The 18,709-nt window shown below is 34.6% G+C and overlaps 1 protein-coding gene across 1 annotated transcript in view; it reads left to right on the top strand.

The window, feature by feature from the left end:
- Nucleotides 1–18,709, top strand: part of LOC150100611 (protein FAN-like) — a 477,112-nt gene that overhangs the window by 162,559 nt on the left and 295,844 nt on the right. Inside the window, exon 12 of the mRNA XM_090401841.1 lies at nucleotides 16,539–16,632. Within this exon, the coding sequence (XP_090257967.1) occupies nucleotides 16,539–16,632 (94 nt within the window). The remainder of the gene's footprint in view (nucleotides 1–16,538; nucleotides 16,633–18,709) is intronic.

An 18,709-nucleotide genomic window follows, 5' to 3' on the forward strand; every position in this document is an offset into this window, starting at 1 on the left:
ACAAGATGAAGCTGTCTTCCTGTATCTCCTTCATTTCTGACTGCTTACTAAGTATTGGCTAAGTATTGCTTGGTGCAATGTCATATTTGCAACATATAATTGTAGCATTTTGAACTGCTTTTCTCTTGCCACCTTGTGATGTGATTTTCCAGATCTATGAAACTTCCTTGTTATTTTCCCATGATATTAATGAGATAGATAACTCAGAGAAGACCTCCACATAGCCTTTAAAGGAATGCAGAGAACCGACCAGGGCTTCTGACCTAATGTTCAATCCTCACCTTCTCGTGGTGCATCCTGTTGGGTATCTACCTAGATACTGAACGAACGAGGATGGGCTGGCAATTTGGGATTTAGCTGACCAAATTGTATTCTTATTGGTTAAACCAAAATAAAAAATGATGGTACAACATGAGAAAATTTCATGCTGGCTGGGGCGTCGCCCGGTTAAACAAGGCCCCCCGTTATTTTTGCCAGGGAACCAGGGCGAACAGCGAAAAGTCAGCTACTGGAACAAATCTAAAAGCACACCCCAACTCAACATCACCAGAGTTAAAGATCAGTACTATCAACATAAGAAGCCTGAATGACAAAGAAATGGAGCTTACTGAGGAATTAGATAAGTACCAGATCGGCATAATAGGGGTGACTGAAACAAAAAAGACAAAAGCTGGTGATATCTTTCTGAGCAATAAATACAAAATGTTATATTCAGGAAATGACAATCAAGGAAAAAGAAGGAGTAGCCATAGTATTCAGCACAAAATAAGAGGCTAATCTTCTTGAATGGCAGTCGTCTCAAGTAGAATGATGTTGGCTAATATCAGAATGGGGAATTGGACAATGAGACTTATTTGTGCCTATGGTCTCACAGAAGGTTCTAAGGTAGAAGTGGAGGAATTTTTTGATGTTTTATAAAAAGCAACTGACACAAAGAAAAAGGAAAAGTTGGTCCTTGTTGGGAATCTAAATAGCAGACTAGGAAATGATTGTCAGACATACAAAAATATTATGGGAAAATTTGGAGAAAAGAGCAAAGCTAGTAATAATGGCAAATACCTGTTGGATTTCTGCTCAGGACATGGACTGGTTATTACTAACACCATGTTCCAACATAAAAATGTGCACAAATTCACATGGAGAGAAGAAGCAAGGAATAAGAAAAGTCTCATTGACTATGTTATTGTTGATAGTGATGTTTTCTCCCTGGTGCAGGACACCAGAGTGTACAGAGAATTTGAAATTGGAAGTGCTCACTATTTAGTCTTGAGCAGGATAAAATTGAATTTCATATTGAAAAGAACAACATGTAAGATAGTTTTAAAGTGAATAAAAGTTGAGCAGCTCTCAGGTGTGAACACTAAAATACACAAAGACTATTGAAGAAAAAATGAAAGAGTTTGAGAACAGGAACCAAACCTTGGAGATTCAGTGGCAAGTCTTGAAGAAAACCCTGATTGATTCAGCCAGAGAGGCATATGGTGAGGTAGTCTCTAAGTATAGAAAAATCAGAACTCCATGGCAGACACAGGAAGTTAAAGAGGCAGTGAAGGAAAAGAAGAAAGCATATCAAAAGTTCCTGGCAAATAAGTCAGCTTTTGCTCTTAGAGAATACAGAGACAAATGTAAGAAAGCTAAACACTGTGTAAAAACTAGCTAAATAAAAGACCTGCGATGACTTTGGCAACAATATAGAAAATAAATATCAAGAAGGTGGTACGATATTCTAGAGGTTGTTGAAGAAGCTTAGAAATAGAGGAAAGAGTGCTGTAAAAGGAGTTAGAGATGATAAAGGTGAAATGAAAATGGGAGAAAAAGATATCCTTGAAGTATGGAGTAATTACTTCGAAATTTGCTAAATGAAACAAGCAGCGATAGCACGGTGGTAAAAAACACTCAACAGTCATACACTCAGGAATACATATCCATACTTGAAGTAGAAAAAACCATCAAAGGCTTGAAATATGGAAAGGCAGCAGGAGTAGATGATATTCGACCAGAAATGTTGAAGTATGGTGGTATAAAAGTCTTACAGTGGCTGCATTGCATAGTTCAGAAAGCCTGGACAGAGGGACGAATTCCCAATGATTGGAGTACAGCTCTCATAGTACCCATATATAAAAAGGGAAATAAAACTGAATGTGAGAATTACAGAGGTATTTCCCTACTGAGTGTTCCTGGCAAGATCTATGCAACTATACTCAAGAAACGGTTGAGAAGAATTGTGGAAGAAACGCTTGGTGAAGAACAAGCTGGATTCAGGCCAAATAGAGGCTGTCAGGATCAGACCTTCAGTTTACGCCAAATAGTTGAGAAAGCATGGGAATATAACAAAGATCTGTTTTTAAGTTTTGTCGATTTGGAAAAGGCATATGACAAGGTGCCAAGAGAGAAGCTATTCAATATGCTACAGTTATATGGTGTAAATGGGGCATTATATCAAGCGATACTTAGTCTTTATTTGAGTTATAAGTCAGCAGTTAGAATTGAAGGAAGTACAGGAAGATGGTTTAATGTTAATTCTGGTGTGAGACAAGGATGTACATTATCCCCTCTGTTATTCATTATCTATATGGATCACATTAGAAAGGAAAGTGATATTAAAAATGATATCAGAATTGGAGATGTTAATGTCAGCTCTTTGCTTTATGCAGACAATGTTATACTTTTAAATAAATCTGCTACAAGTTTGCAAGACCCTGCCTAAATTGAATAACTGTTGTAATAGATATGGTATGAAGGTCAGCATTAAAAAGACAAAGACAATGAAAATAGGTAGAATTGTTGAAAATGTCAACTGTGTTGTGAACGGGAAACCTGTGGAACAAGTAAGACATTTCAGCTACTTAGGCACAGTTTTTAGTGAAGATGGTAAATTAAATATGGAAATAGACAATAGAATCAACAAAGCTGGTATGGTAGGAAGTCAATTGAATAAATTCATATGGAATAAGAGAGAAATTAGTCGGAACACTAAATTAGCTGTATACAACACAGTGTTCAAACCAGTTTTAACTTATGGATGTGAGAGCTTGGTGAGAAGTAAAACACTTGACCAAAGACTAGAGACCGCAGATATGAGAGTCCTGAGAAAGATTAGAGGCATGAACAGATGGCATTAACGGCAATATCATATTAAAAATGAGCTTATTAGGAAAGAACTAGACATTGTCAGCATCCAGGAATGCGTTAGCAAAGCTAATCCGAGGTGGTATGGTCACTTAAACAGAATGGGCGAGGAAAGATTAGCAAAACAAGTGTTCTCTGCCAGTTTGGCAGGAAAACGGCCCAGAGGAAGACCAAGATATAGGTGGATTGATACGGTACAAAGTGCCTTAGACGATAGAAATATAAGATCTGCTAATGTTGGAGTCTTGACAAGTAACAGACTGGTTTGGAGGAAAATTGTAGATAGGAAGTTAGTAATGATGTAAATTTTTCATGTTGTATGATCATATCCTGTACACTCCTTGAGGGTACATGGTAGGAATTTGATGATGATGATGGTTTTTCTTTTTGATACATTTTGTGGGGTTGTAGTTTACCATTTAGTAGGTTTTGTGGTCCGATACCAAATGGTTCATTTTTTCTATGCAAGTTGTCTGGTGTAAAACGACAGTGGCATTCCCTTTATCTGTTTTTGTGATTATAATGTCTTGGTTATTTTTTAAAGGTTTAAGGGTCAGTTTTTCTGTTTTGTTTAGGTTGCTGCTTAGTTTTATGTTAGAATTTAGCATACAGGATGTTTCCATGTGTGTATTATCAGCTAGATTGGCAGGGAGGGATTTTAAACCTCTCTTGATATGATAAATGATATCAAATTTGTTTACTGACCTTGGCGCAATGGTGTAGTTTAGACCTTTCTCCAGCAGTGAGAATTCACCTTGGGTGAGATTGTAGTTTGATTGGTTGATAACCAGGCCATGGTCCGATGGTGGCTGGTTGCTCCTAACTTCGTTTGTGGGTGATTGGCTGCTCCTTGTGATGTCAGTTTGTGATTGGCTGCTCCTTTCTCTATGGCGTCCTGATTGTCTTGTGCTTTTCTGTTGTTGTAGCACTTGAAACTTCATTATTAATTTTTCCTTGTTTTTCAGTAATTGGTGCTTGGCTGAGTCATCTGTGATGTTGTCTAAAATATCCCAAATTTCTGGATTAATGTAGTTGGATAGCTCTAATTTAAGTTGTAGAACTTAGGCTTGGGTAAATGCTAGGTTTTTTCATGCCTCATGGAACTGTTCTCTTAACAAAGCTTTTTCCAACTGGCATAGATTATGGAGTGCTTTAGCTGATTAAACTTCTTCTCTAATTTAATGCAATTGGGTGTTACGTTGTTGGCTCTACATCGTTTCAAAAAGGCTAGTCGATTAGTTAACAAGGAAACACGTATCTTTAGCTTACCGTAGAGGCTGGACTGCTTGTGGGTCAAATCTCCATCGATTATGATGACTCTTTCTTTTAAGGTTACACGGTGATCAGCATTCATATTTAGGAATTTAGGTACACATAACACATGTTGAAATGATTATTTTACTAATTATTAATAAAATAACACTTGATGTTTCGACCCCTGTATTGAGGTCATCATCAGAAGGATACATGCGTATAGGGAACCAAGCTACATGCTGTTGCCCTCTATACCGGTAAATTAAAACTACGCTGTTAATTAATCTTTTTCTTAGCCTGACCTCCAGCGATAATTCAATAAAATAACATAAAAACATTTTTTTAATTAAATAAATAAATTTAAAAAAATAAAAAAATTTAAATAATTAATAAATAAAAACTACAATAATCTCTGCTAAAGCCCTCATGTACTAAAATTCTTCTGGATTTGTACAGTTCAGATTGTTATGCTATGATTTTCTTCAGTTGCTATTGAATGTTTAAAAAAAAAAAAAAAAAAAAACACTTCAAGTTGTCTTCTTGTAGTGGGATTTTTCACTGGCTTGTTCTGGTTGTTATACAGGTTGCAAGTGGGTCCTCCACATTCTTGGAATGGTTAGGTATTTTTTCGGAAATGCCTCTAACATAAATTATGGTAATAGCATTCTTGAAATCTTTTTTGTTTTTATTAGTATCTCTGTGGAAGATTTTGTGAATAGTTTTTTTACTGTATCCATTTTTTACAAATGTATGGTTGATGATCTAGTATTCCTGGTTTAGAGCTTGTTCATTTGAACAAATAGTTCAAATGAACTATTGTGTCCCTAAATTCCTAAATATGAATTCTGATCACCGTGTAACCTTAAAAGAAAAATTAAATCACACAGACAACTAGTATAACAACTAAAACTCAAAGTTAACGTTTATATTTTATCTTATATATAATAATCACAATGATTGTGCCTTACAATACATAAGATGATATTTATAAATAAATATAATTTTCTACAATGGCACATATGTGATTGTATAGTTAATTAGTTAATTAGAGCGGACACACTAACCACTCGGCCAACTAGGCCTACTTTATGGAATTGCTTATTACCACTCATCTCATGTTGCTTCCATAATGCCTTCTTTCTCTTCTTTTTCAGAATTTTTTCTTTCTGTATTGCATACTTAATCTCTTCATTCATCCATTCCACATCTGCCTTATTTAACCTTCTGACTCTTGGAATACATTTAAACATCGCTTCTACTAGATAATTTTTGAATATTAGTCAAGTAGCACTGATCTTCTTTCTACCCAGTTCCTCATTCCATGCTGGTCTGGTTGGCCAAGTGGTTAGCATATCTGCTCTCCACCCAAAACACTGTGGGTTCAAATCCCAGGGGCATGGATGTTTGTTGTTTTATTAACTGTTTACCATATGTATGATGTAACCTGTATCCTGGTGCAGTATGACCTTTGATGTCTTTGCGCCATAAAAATCAAAAATAACTAACCTTATTCCATACTATAGCTGCAAGCTGTCTCCTGAGCTTCTCATAATCACCAGCCTTGTGGTTCATGTATACCCTTTTCTGATAGAAGCAACCACCTAGATAATCACTACATGGTCACTCTCACCAACTGCAGGGAGATTTGACAACTCATTTATAATAACACCCTTTGATGAGACGATCAAATCACAGACCCTCAATCCTTGCGTGTCCTCTGTTACATAATTGCCTGAGGTAGTTGTACCTCAAAAACTCAAGTAACTCATTTTCTTTACTTCCCATTGCTATTTTGCCATCCCAATCTATAATGCCATAATTAAAATCACCCATAATGGTCAACCCTTTTACTGTTTGATGGGATAATTTGCTTATATATTTCATGGTCACTACCATCCATATTGCCAGGTCTATGGCAACATCCAAGTATTTCATTCTATTTACCTCTATCTCACAACATATTGCCTCAAAACCACTGCCACTATTTTTCCTTGCATCTCTACCTTGTATGGACATAAATCTTTCTCATCATCATCATCAAATTCCTGCCATATACCCTCAAGGGGTGTACAGGATATGACAGTATTACATGAAAAAATTACATCATTACTAACTTCTTATCTACAATTTTCCTCCAAATCAGTCTGTTACTTGACAAGACTCCAACATTAGCAGATCTTATATTTCTATCGTCTAAGGCACTTTGTACCGTATCAATCCACCTATATCTTGGTCTTCCTCTGGGTCATTTTGCTGCCAACCTGCAGAGAACACTAGTTTTGCTAATCTTTCTTCACCCATTCTGTTTTAGTGACCATACCACCTGAGATTAGCTCTGCTAACGCATTCCTGGATGCTGACAATGTCAAGTTCTTTCCTAATATCTTCATTTTTAATATGATATTGCCATTGATGTCATCTGTTCACGCCTCTAATCTTTCTCAGGACTCTCATATCTGCGGTCTCTAGTCTTTGGTCAAGTGTTTTGCTTCTGACCCAGCTCTCAGATCACATAACTTAAAACTGCTTTGAACACTGTCTTGTATACAGCTAATTTAGTGTTCTGACTAATTTCTCTCTTATTCCATATGAATTTATTCAATTGACTTCCTACCATACCAGCTTTGCTGATTCTGTTGTCTATTTCCATATTTAATTTACCATCTTCACTAAAAATCGTGCCTAATAGGGTTTATACAAAAACCGACTTTTGAAGAAAAAAAAAAACGGTTTTCGAATTCCAGTATTTCCAAAAAGCTGGTTAAACTGGTTTTCAAATTTTTACAAAAAAAATAAAATAAAATAAAAATATATATATACACACACACACACGCACACAAGGGTGATCTGAAAAGTTCTCGGCCTCAACCATAAATGGCAACACTATCGGTAAGATTTTTTTTTTCTACGTTGGTGCATCTGTCATAAGCATCCATGTGAAATTGCAAGTCATTCAATCAAGTAGTTTGTTTGATAAAGCTGTCTGAAGCAAAAGTGTTGTCTGTATCCCTTGAAATGGATAAAATTGGGTATCGTGCGGTTATAAAATTCTTTGTGAAAGAAGGTTTAATGCCAAAAGAAATTCATTCGAAGTTCATAAAAGTTTATGAGCACTCTTCTCCTTCATTTTTGATAATTAAGAAATGGGCTGCCGAGTTTAAACGTTGCTGTTCCAGCCTTGAAAATGATCCATGTGAAGAACTGAACTGAACCTGCCCACAAAGGTATTTGTGAGCAGGTTCAGTTTATTGAATAAACTGAACAATTGTATGGATTTTAGTTATTTTAGTTTTTGTTTTATTTATTTGGTTTTGTATAGAGTATATTTTATTTTGTTATATTTTTATAGGTCCATAAATATTAAATAAACTAAAATATTTTAAAATAAGTATAAATATTTTTTTACTGTTTTAATTATATATAAAAAAAATTTTTTTAATTTAATTTTTTTTTTTTTTTTTCAAAAAATTGAATGATTAGAAACCGAGAAAAATGAAAACAAAGTTTATTAGCACAACTAGTTTCAGCTTGTATCAGCCTTCTTCAGGTGCACATTAAAAAAGAAATAACCAATAAAATATACAAAAAATAACTGTAAACATCACCGAAAGTTAGTGTATATATTTCTACATTGAAATGTTGAAGTCTGTGCATTCAAAATTGTTCTCTCGTTGGCTTAATTGTTGGGCATATGCATGCGTATATCATCTCGTGAATGCCAGTATTTGATCGTAGCACAATGACAGTCTGAAAGGTTGTAACTTAGGTTGTTGTTGAGATGCAGGGGATTGAGAATGATTTCTTTTGATTCTATTATCTTCCTTTCTAATTCATTGTGGCAATGGAATATGATATTAGGCTTGTCCCATAGGACTGTATGACTAAAGTTTTCTTCATTAGAATGGGCCGAGAACAGAACATGACTAGACAAAGCACTGGCTCGCATTCTCTTGTAACTGACGTCTCTCTTATGTTCTTCAATGCATAACTGAATCGATTTCTCTGTTTGGCCAAAGTAAGGTATATCACAGTTGCACCAACTGTGATATACCTTGGATTTTCGGAAGAGGAGTAAATAAAGTTCTTGTGTTGTATTTCTTAAGAACCTTGGCCAGTTTGGGTGAGACCGAGCTTATGTATGGTATATTGTACCAAATCTGGTAAACACCACATTTGGTGCAACTGTGATATACCTTACTTTGACCAAACAGAGAAATCGATTTATGCATTGAAGAACATAAGCGAGACATCGGTTACAGGAGAACACGAGCCAGTGCTTTGTCTAGTCATGTTCTGTTCTCGGCCAATTCTAATGAAGAAAACCTTAGCCATACAGTCCTATGGGACAAGTCTAATAACATATTCCATTGCCACAATGAATTAGAAAGGAGGATAATAGAATCAAAAGACATCATTCTCAACCCCCTACATCACAACAACCTGAGTTACAACCTTTCAGACTGTCATTGTGCTACAATCAAATACTGGCGTTCGCAAGATGCTATAAGCATGCATACACTCAACAATGAAGTCAACGAGAGAACAGTTTTGAATGCGCAGACTTCACCGCTTCAACGTTGAAATATATACACCAACTTTCTGTGATGTTTACAGTTATTTCCTCTATGTTTTATTGGTCATTTCTGTTTTAATGTGCACCTGATACAAGCTGAAACTAGTTGTGCTAATAAACTTTTTTTTTTATTTTTCTCGGTTTCTAGTCATTCAATTTTTTACCAAATGTATATCAACCGAGTAAATCAATATTCCTACACACACACACACACACACATATATATAGATATACACACATGAGGGCAAACACTGGATGTAACTAAATTTCCTCAACTATATGACTACTCTGGTCGAAACCATTTATGGAGACCAGAGCATGATGCAGTGGGGAAGCTTTCCCAAATAATAAGCAATACGGAAATAGCTCAAAGAATTCCTAAATATAATAGTAATCAATACAATCCTCTTTTCCTCTATATAGGAACATTTAATTGTTGAACACTTAAAGAAGAGGAAGCCCTTACCATCTTACAGCAAGAACTAAAACATTAAATGGGACATCATAGGTTTAAGTGAAGTTTGCAGGCAAGATGAACATTTAATAAAACTAAAAAATGGAGACTACTTATACTATTATGGGAAAACTAAAGGACAATGCATAGTTGGATTTCTAATTAAGAAAACAATTGTGCACCTTATAGGAGAATTTAATTAAACAGATGAAAGAATAATAGAAATCACATTTAAAATAAACTCCAAACTTAAAATCAGGATCATCCAAATATATGCTCCCACCTCATCCCATACTGATGATGATATAGAAGCATTTTATGACTCACTGCAGCACATTCTAGACAAAAAAAGAAATAGCAATCAAAACTTTACTATAGTAATGGGTGATTTTAATGCCAAAGTAGTGATGTGAGCAGCTGAAGGATCTTCCTCAGCCATAGCCAAGTTAGCCGGTTTTGGGTGTGGACAGTAGGGTTTTCCCCCCCTACTGTTTATTCTGGGGTTCCCGCAAATCAGGCAAACCGGCTTTGAGAACTCAACACTACAGACATAGGATACACTGGGGAGTAGGGCTGACTGCCTTATCCTGTGAACAATTTGAGGTCCGATGAATAATAAAACCCTCGACACCGCAAGGTAAAAGAGGGAAAGGAAGATGAGATGAGATGAACATAATCTCCCTTAAGACTAATACATTTATTCCAACGATGCTCCGGCACCATTATCCCATCACTGTAGTGGTTCTCAATAAGATCTGCAAAATACCCCTCTACAGCTGCAATCACTTCTTAATTCAAAAAAAAATGCTGACCAGCGAGAAAGAGTTTTAGTTTTGGGAAGAGATAGAAGTAGATTTTAGTAGAGGGAGCCAAATCTGGGGAATAGGGTGGATATTCCCACAATTCATAGTGCAGATCCCTTAATTTTCGCATTGCACTATGAATTACCTCCATCCTATTCCCCAGATTTGGCTCCCTCTGACTTATATCTCTTCCCAAAACTAAAACTCTTCCTCACTGGTCAGTTGTTGTTGTTTTTTTCCGAATCAAAAGGTGATTGCAGCTGTAGAGGGGTATTTTGCAGATCTTACTGAGAACCACTACAGGGATGGGATAATGCCGCTGGAGCATCGCCGGAATAAATGTATTAGTCTTAAGGGAGATTATGTTGAAAAATAAAAATAATTTTGAAATTATAAATTTGTTTTTTCATTGTTAGGCCAAGAACTTTTCAGACCACCTTTGTATATATGTGTGTGTGTGTATATATATACATATGTATATATATATATAAAATTAAAATAGTCAAAAAATATTTACACTTATTTTAAAATATTTCAGTTTATTTAATATTTATGGACCTGCAAAAATATCACAAAATAAAATATACTCCATATAAAACCAAAATAATGAAAATTAAAAAAAAAAACTAAATTACCTAAAATCCGTACAAAATATAAATTATAAATATTTATTTCATTTAGTATTTTTCTTCAGGAAACATGATTTCAAAAAACATAAAATGTCCACTGAACAATTACTCAATCTTGTTTTTATTCATCATCATCAAATTCCTGCCATGTACCCTCAAGGGGTGTACAGGATATGACAGTACTACATGAAAAAATTACATCATTACTAACTTCCTATCTACAATTTTCCTCCAAATCAGTCTGTTACTTGTCAAGACTCCAACATTATCAGATCTTATATTTCTATCGTCTAAGGCACTTTGTACCATATCAATCCACCTATATCTTGGTCTTCCTCTGGGTCGTTTTCCTGCCAACCTGGCAGAGAACACTTGTTTTGCTAATCTTTCCTCTCCCATTCTATTTAAGTGACCATACCATCTGAGATTAGCTCTGCTAACGCATTCCTTGATGCTGACAATGTCAAGTTCTTTCCTAATATCCTCATTTTTAATATGATATTGCCATTGATGCCATCTGTTCATGCCTCTAATCTTTCTCAGGACTCTCATATCTGCAGTCTCTAGTCTTTGGTCAAGTGTTTTACTTCTGACCCAGCTTTCAGATTCATAAGTTAAAATTGGTTTGAACACAGTCTTTGTTTTTATTCTAGATACAAAATTGCCTGAAATAGAAAATACTCTCTCTCACTGGCTACTGAACTTGGTTTTATCATTTTCAGGACATCAAATTATAAATCTATATTCTTTGTTCTTTTATTAGTTGCTTCAAATACTCAAAATTCAGCCTTCAATGTCTTCGGATTTGATATCATTACTTCATGTTCCTCAAGAAACCTATCAATTGATTTTTCCATGGCTTCTTTTAGAGCATTGCCCTGATTAATAGTTTTTCCGTCTCCGATATGTTCATCATCGGAATCTGTTTGCGTTTGCATACAAGAATTTGGATATATTCGAGACAATATTTTTTCCCAAATAACTTAATAATATCGAGTTTTGTAGCTAGTGGAAAAACACTAGATTTCTTTGTTGAAATGTTTTGTGGATTTTGCAAATATAGCAAAAGCGTTACCAATACAGCTTGCATCCTTTCTTGAATTTGTACTTCTAAAGCATTTAATAATTTAGAACTAATTTCAGTCTTTAAATTTTTTAGTTCATTTAACAGAAATTCAAATATGACTTAACTTGTTAATAAATTGGCATCTCACCGCCCTAAGGCCTTGGCTGCTAGATGTACTGGTCCCAACACTTGAAGAAGCTTCATGATTTTAGGATATTGAGCTTCATTCCACATATGAGAAGCTCCAATATTATTCAAAGCTAAAACAACACATTCTTTAATATAATAAATCTTTCAATCATGGCCTCTAAACTATTGCATCTTGTTTGGCAGTCAAGAATGAGACTTAATTCCTTTCCTTTTGCTTGTTTTACATAATTCTGAAGGATGCTATCTCTTAAGGGAGATTTTCCAAAAAATGTGCAAATTTTTCTAATTTGGGAAATTGATTGTTTGTAATTGTCAGACAACATAAGGAATCCGCTGTCGTCATCTAGATCAAGAGAATTTAAAAATCATCTTCATACTATACACTATCTTCCGTTTTTTTACTTGTGACGTATATATCAGTTTCAAGTCAAAATGTTAACGTTTTTAATTAAATAATTAAAAATTAATTAATTTTCACATATTAATTCTGGTATCTAAAACCGGTTTTTTAAATTTAAAATCCAGTTTTTGAATTTTACAAATTTATCCAAAAAAACTGATTTTTAAACCCAGTTTTTAAAAACCATCAAACCCTAGTGCCTAAGTAGCTGAAATGTTTAACTTGTTCTATAGTTCTTCATTCACAATGCAGTTGATATTTTCAATGTTTCTGCCTATTTTCGTTGTCTTGTTATTACTGACCTTCATACCATATTATTATTATTATTACGGGTATCTCCATGGAATCAGTAGACTCATCGTGGGAGACCCAAACTAGCAAAACAATATTTGTCATATCTCTTCTTGAATTCATTTACAGATGAAGAGCTCGCAATTAAGTCAGGCAATGAATTCCACTCATTCACCACCCTCCAGGCAAAAAACCTTGTTCTGACATCCTTGTTAACCACACTCTTCTTTAATTTCCAGGGATGACCTCTTGTTCTTCCATCACTATCACACAGCTGAAACATTTCCCCTGCATCAATCCTATAAAAACTTTTCAGTAATTTAAACGTTTCTATCATATCCACTCTTCTCTGCCTATCAACCAACCTCTGCTATCCACAAGCTCTCAATCTATCAATGTAGTGAGCATTTTTTACATCACTCACCAACTTGGTCACTCTTCTCTGAACCCCTCTCCACAGCCTTCTCATCTCCAAGGAATCCAGGTGACCAGACCTGAGCACAGTAATCCAAATGTGGAGGTATCAACGCTTTATAAAGGGGAATAATAACCTCTTTCTCTATGGATGTCAGTGTGTTCCTCAACAACCAAGTAATCATATGTGCAATCTTGGACACCTTAGCAATATGTCCTCTGAACTTCATCTCCCTATCTACCAACACCCCTAAGTCCCTACCCTCATCAATTTCTTGGAGTACTGTTCCATCAATGTAGTACACAGCTGGTAATCTTTTAATCCTAAAATGCATGACTTTACACTTTTCCACATTGAACTGACATCCCTTATCTTTTGTCCATTCTACCAGCTTATTTAAATCATCCTGCAAACTTTCAATATCAGCTTGATTTTTTATTGCGCTACCCAACTTTGTATCATCAGTAAACAACTGAATATCTCCCTGTAAGCCATTTCCTATATCATTTGTATACAAATTAAACAATAATGGCCCAAGCACAGAGCCCTAAGGCACACCACTGGTCACCTGCCTCATCCTGGACTAAGCTCCTCCATACACCACCATCTGGTATCTCTCCCTGAGCCATTCTCCAATCCATACCACCAATTTAGTATCCATTCCCATCTCCTCCAATTTGCGTAACAGTGTTCCATGGGGTATCTTGTCAAAAGCCTTAGCAAAATCCAGAAGTACCACTGTGTAGCCAGTTCCTTTGTCCAACTCAGATGTCATTCTATTATGAAAAGTTAATAGATTGCTAAGGCAGGATTACCTTTAACAAAAATATCTACTACAACAGTTATTAAATTTAGTCAGGGAATCTTGCAAACTTCTAGTGGATTTATTTAGAAGTATAACATCGTCCGCATAAAGAAAAGAGCTGACATTAACATCTCGAATTTCAGGTTTAATACCACTTTCCTTCATAATGTGATCCATATAGATAATGAATAACAGGGGATAATGTACAACCTTGTCTGACACTAGATTTAATAATAAACAATCTTCCTATACTTCCTTCAATTCTAACTGCTGATTTACAACTCAAGTCAAGACTAAGTATTACTTGATATAATGTCCCATTAACACCATATAACTGTAGCATTTTGAATAGCTTCTCTCTTGTAAACTATTTGTCGTAAAGTGAAAATCTGATCCTGACACCCTCTATTTGGCCAATCCAGCTTGTTCTTCACCAAGCTTTTCTTCCACAATCCTTCTCAACTGCTTCTCAAGTATACTTGCGTAAATCTCACCAGGAACACTCAGTAGAGAAATACCTCTGTAATTCTCACATTCAGTTTTATTTCCCTTTTTTTATATGGGTACTAGAAGAGCTCTACTCCAATCATCCTTGCTCATATATATCTTAATTTAATTAACTATGCCAGAAGTACTTTTGCCATAGTATGTGATATATTTTTGCTTTAGTTTGATAAGAATATTTTAAGGGTGGTTAGAAAGTGTTCAGTAGCCAGCAACTCCAAATCACGTCAGTAGGTCAAAGATTTGTTCAGATATTTGATCATTAAAAGTAAACTAATTAGCAAGATGGGGATTTTAAGGAATTCAGTATCCCATGAAGTGTTGAATTTGTGTAAGGGATCAAATTCAGATCATATTAGGTATGGTTTCTAGGATAACTGGAACATAAATATTCGTACAGGAGAGGGGCAAAGATTGTAAGGATTGAAATTTCAAGAATTTTTATGCTCTTTAGTGCACTGTTATGGGAAAGGTGTTTTATTCATGTATTTAGATTGTTTGTAATGAATACTAGAAATCTGAATAATAAGCAACAGGGTATTATTGCCTGTATTTCCTTCATCCTATACTCTTCCAAAAGTATTTTTTGTGTAGTTTTATATAGGGATGTAGCTTTCAGTTTTGCTTTAGTATTCAGTCTGTTTGCCATGTTTTTCAAATGTTCTGCTTCAGTTGAATCAGTAGAAAAATTCCGTATTCAGCCAACCAAAACAGAAAAATTCTTGTTACACAAGTTATAACAAACGTTGCCAATCAGAAAAATCCTCTCCTTATTTTCTGTGGCTGCATACATAGGATTGTCCTTTATGATATTTGGTGTTTTTATTTTAGTCTATATTATAAAAGTTGTTTATATTATGAAATATTAAAATTGTCTTAAAATATTGAAAAATAATACATTTTAGGTCATGAATAATAATAATAATATTTGGGAGTGCTGTGATTTATATATAGATTCAAAATTGCAAAATGTAAAATATTCAGACAAAAAACATCTCGGAGATACAGCAAAAATAAAGTACATATCCCTGATTAATCATATAAAAATGCAAGCAGAGGAAAGATTTTGTAAAACAAAACACGAAAAAAACAATGAAAATGAAATATCAAACCACAAAATCTTTAAAAAAAAAAAAAAATCCAATAATCTAAGGGAAAAAAATGGCATGTAGATTACAAATAGGCAAAATCTTTGCATTGTGCTATATAGGTTGAAATTATTGCTTTGGGAAACAGGCCATACTCAACTTTTCAAAAATGAAGGTTTTCCAAGGCATTAATGTATTCCACAGTGCAGTTTCATAGAGAAGATTATTTCTTTTGGTACCAGATACCAACATGTTTATTAAAGAGTTTTTTCAGAACAGAAATATTTATGAAGATGCCAGATGTAGACTACTGAAAACACTGAAAAATTCCTTTTCCTAAATCATAATTTCATTTTGATTGTTTTTGTGAGGGTTCTTTATATTTCACAGTTTAAAATGAATGTCTCATTAATATTTTTATTTTGTTATTTTAGGAAATAAGTACAATATAGAATTTGGGAATATTAAAAATCCCAAATAAAAAATAGAAACTTTGAAAGTTAAATTTTTTTTTTTTTTAAATACGATATTTTTCTGATTTTTGTGTTGTATTATTATTTTTTTAAATGAATGTTCCATATAAAATTGAATTACAGTTTTATTATATGCAAATTGAGAATATTATGGATCAATGTGTATTTTATAACCAAATGTAGAAAGATAGATGTTTTGAAAATTTACCAGGAGAGCATATGAGAACAAAACTTTCAAAATCGCCTTAGCTTGCACTATTTAAGTGACACAAACTCTACCTAGAAGCCCAGTCACATTTTTTAAAATATTTGCTTTCACTTTTCCTGACCTTGACTCTATTGCTTCACTTAAATTATTGTAATTATCTCAGTGCTCCCTTTGGACTTCATCCCAATGAATAATTAATAATAGTAGTAAGTCATGGTGTTTAATAATAATATTATTAAAATTTTAATAATAAGTGGATTACTATGTATTTATGATGTCTACATTTGCTTTCTTAGTTCTTAGGTTAGAAGATACTGGTCAAGATAACATGACTCTCCTGTGGCAGAATGGAATTATTTCAAATTATGATTATTTACTCTTTCTAAACAGGTAAAACTTTTAAATTCATTATTTATTGTTTAGAATATACATGTAAAAATTAGAGTCAATAGCCATGTGTTTCATTAAGTATTATTTTGTCTTCGTGTGTGTGTGACAAGGGTTAGATTTTAAATCAGCAATTGAGATGAAATATTGGAAGCATTAAAATTAGTTTTTAATCCTCCTTTCTTAGAACTGTTAGTATTCCATTAAACCTCCAACATGAAGGATCTCTGATTGCTTTGCCTACCATTGTATCATCAGCAGACAACTGAAGATCTCCTAATCTATATCTATATGTTGTTTAATCTATATCATTGAAATATAGATTAAACAACAATGGTCTAAGGACTGATCCCTGGGGCACACCATTGGTCACCTTAAATTTGGCAGATTAACCCCCCTCCCCATATACTTCTTTCTGATACCTGTCCATCAGCCTCCCACTTATCTAAGCCAATTGATTATATTCCAATCCCATATTCTCTAGTTTATGTAACAGCCTTTCATGTGGTATCCTATCAAATGCCTTAGCAAAGCTCAACACTATCATAGAGTATCCATTCCCTTTATCCAACTTAGCCGTGACATTATTATAAAATTTGAGCAAATTGCTCAGTTGTGACCTTCCTTTAGTAAACTCTTGCTGCTCCTTGCAAAGTATACCTTGTTTATCCACCCATTTCTGTTCTTACTGACTTTTCTAACATCCTTACATTTACTCCAGAGATATTGATAGGTCTACAGTTAGACACATCAGTCTTTGCACCGCCTTTGTGCAATGGGATTATCATACATTCTTTCCATTCCTGTAGGATTACATCTAAGCTATGACTCAAATACATCAAGGGCCTGGACATTTTTGCTGAACATTTCTTTAGTACACCTGATATCTCATCTGTCTCAGTTGCCAACTTTTTATTCACATTAATGAACAGCTTTAGAACCTTCTCATGGTACCACTTTCTCTCTTCATTCAGTGTAGTGATTGCACTGTGTTGCATATACTAGACCGATAGATCTTGGTGAAGTGAGCACTCATTATTTGAACTAGCTCATCTGCTTCTGATGCATGGCTACCATCTGTGTTCAGTACAGTTTTTCTTTTGCATTCATTCTTTATTTTACTTGCAGCATAATGATAAACTTCTTTTTTTTTGCCTTAGCCTGGTCAGCCAATTTAGTTTTTCATACCTTCTAACTTTTCTTCCATCATCTTCTTATAGATCTCTTGTTTAATGAGATTGCACATCCATTTCACTCCCATTCTACATGTTCTTCAAACTTTAGGGACACATTCATTCTGTATCATTTCAGCATCTTTTCAAAGCTTCCGATATACTGCTGACAACTGATACCATTTGACCAAAGATAGCATTCTCCTGGGTTTATCATAATTTCTAGATTTGTAGCACAGCATATAACCTGCCTTGATGGGAACATCCATATAGTTGGCTATTTCCCAGATCAGTACAGCACAACCACCTTATCATCAACTGGTGGTAAAACAGTTACATCCTTAACTGAAACACTTCTGACACTATGATCAAATCTAACACTCTTTGTCCTCAAGTAGTTTCTTTCATATGCTGCTTGAGAAAGTTGTCATGCAACAGCTCAATAAATTCTTCTTCATTCTTATCATGAGTTTTCTCTGTAACCCAATCAATATTCATAGATTAGTCGCACATAATAATTACTTATTTGTTACTCATCCTCAGAAAATGAACTACTAGGTCTGTAGCAACATCCTACTGTATATTTCATCCGTTCCTCACCAGATAGCCTCAGATTCATTGCTTCATGGGTCATTATTATTACCATTATTGCTTTTATGTGTGGATTCAAGTCATCTGATATCATTAGTACTCCCACCTCCTCTCCTAGCTCTTCTGTCATTCCTAAAAATACTCTATCCTTTGCACTCAATTCAAATTACAACATCTGATTGTGAGAGCCTAGTGTATTCACCAAAGCAACAAATTCAACCATCCCATTTCTAATGCCAGAAGAATTTATCCACACACACGCACACACAGTGTAGTCCATCCATTCAACAGATTCATGACCATGCTCATTGACATTC

Source organism: Typopeltis vanoorti, chromosome 12 (genome assembly GCF_054136105.1).
Source record: "Typopeltis vanoorti isolate ZY-2024b chromosome 12, IOZ_Tvanoo_1.0, whole genome shotgun sequence".
Classification (NCBI taxonomy): domain Eukaryota; kingdom Metazoa; phylum Arthropoda; class Arachnida; order Uropygi; family Thelyphonidae; genus Typopeltis; species Typopeltis vanoorti.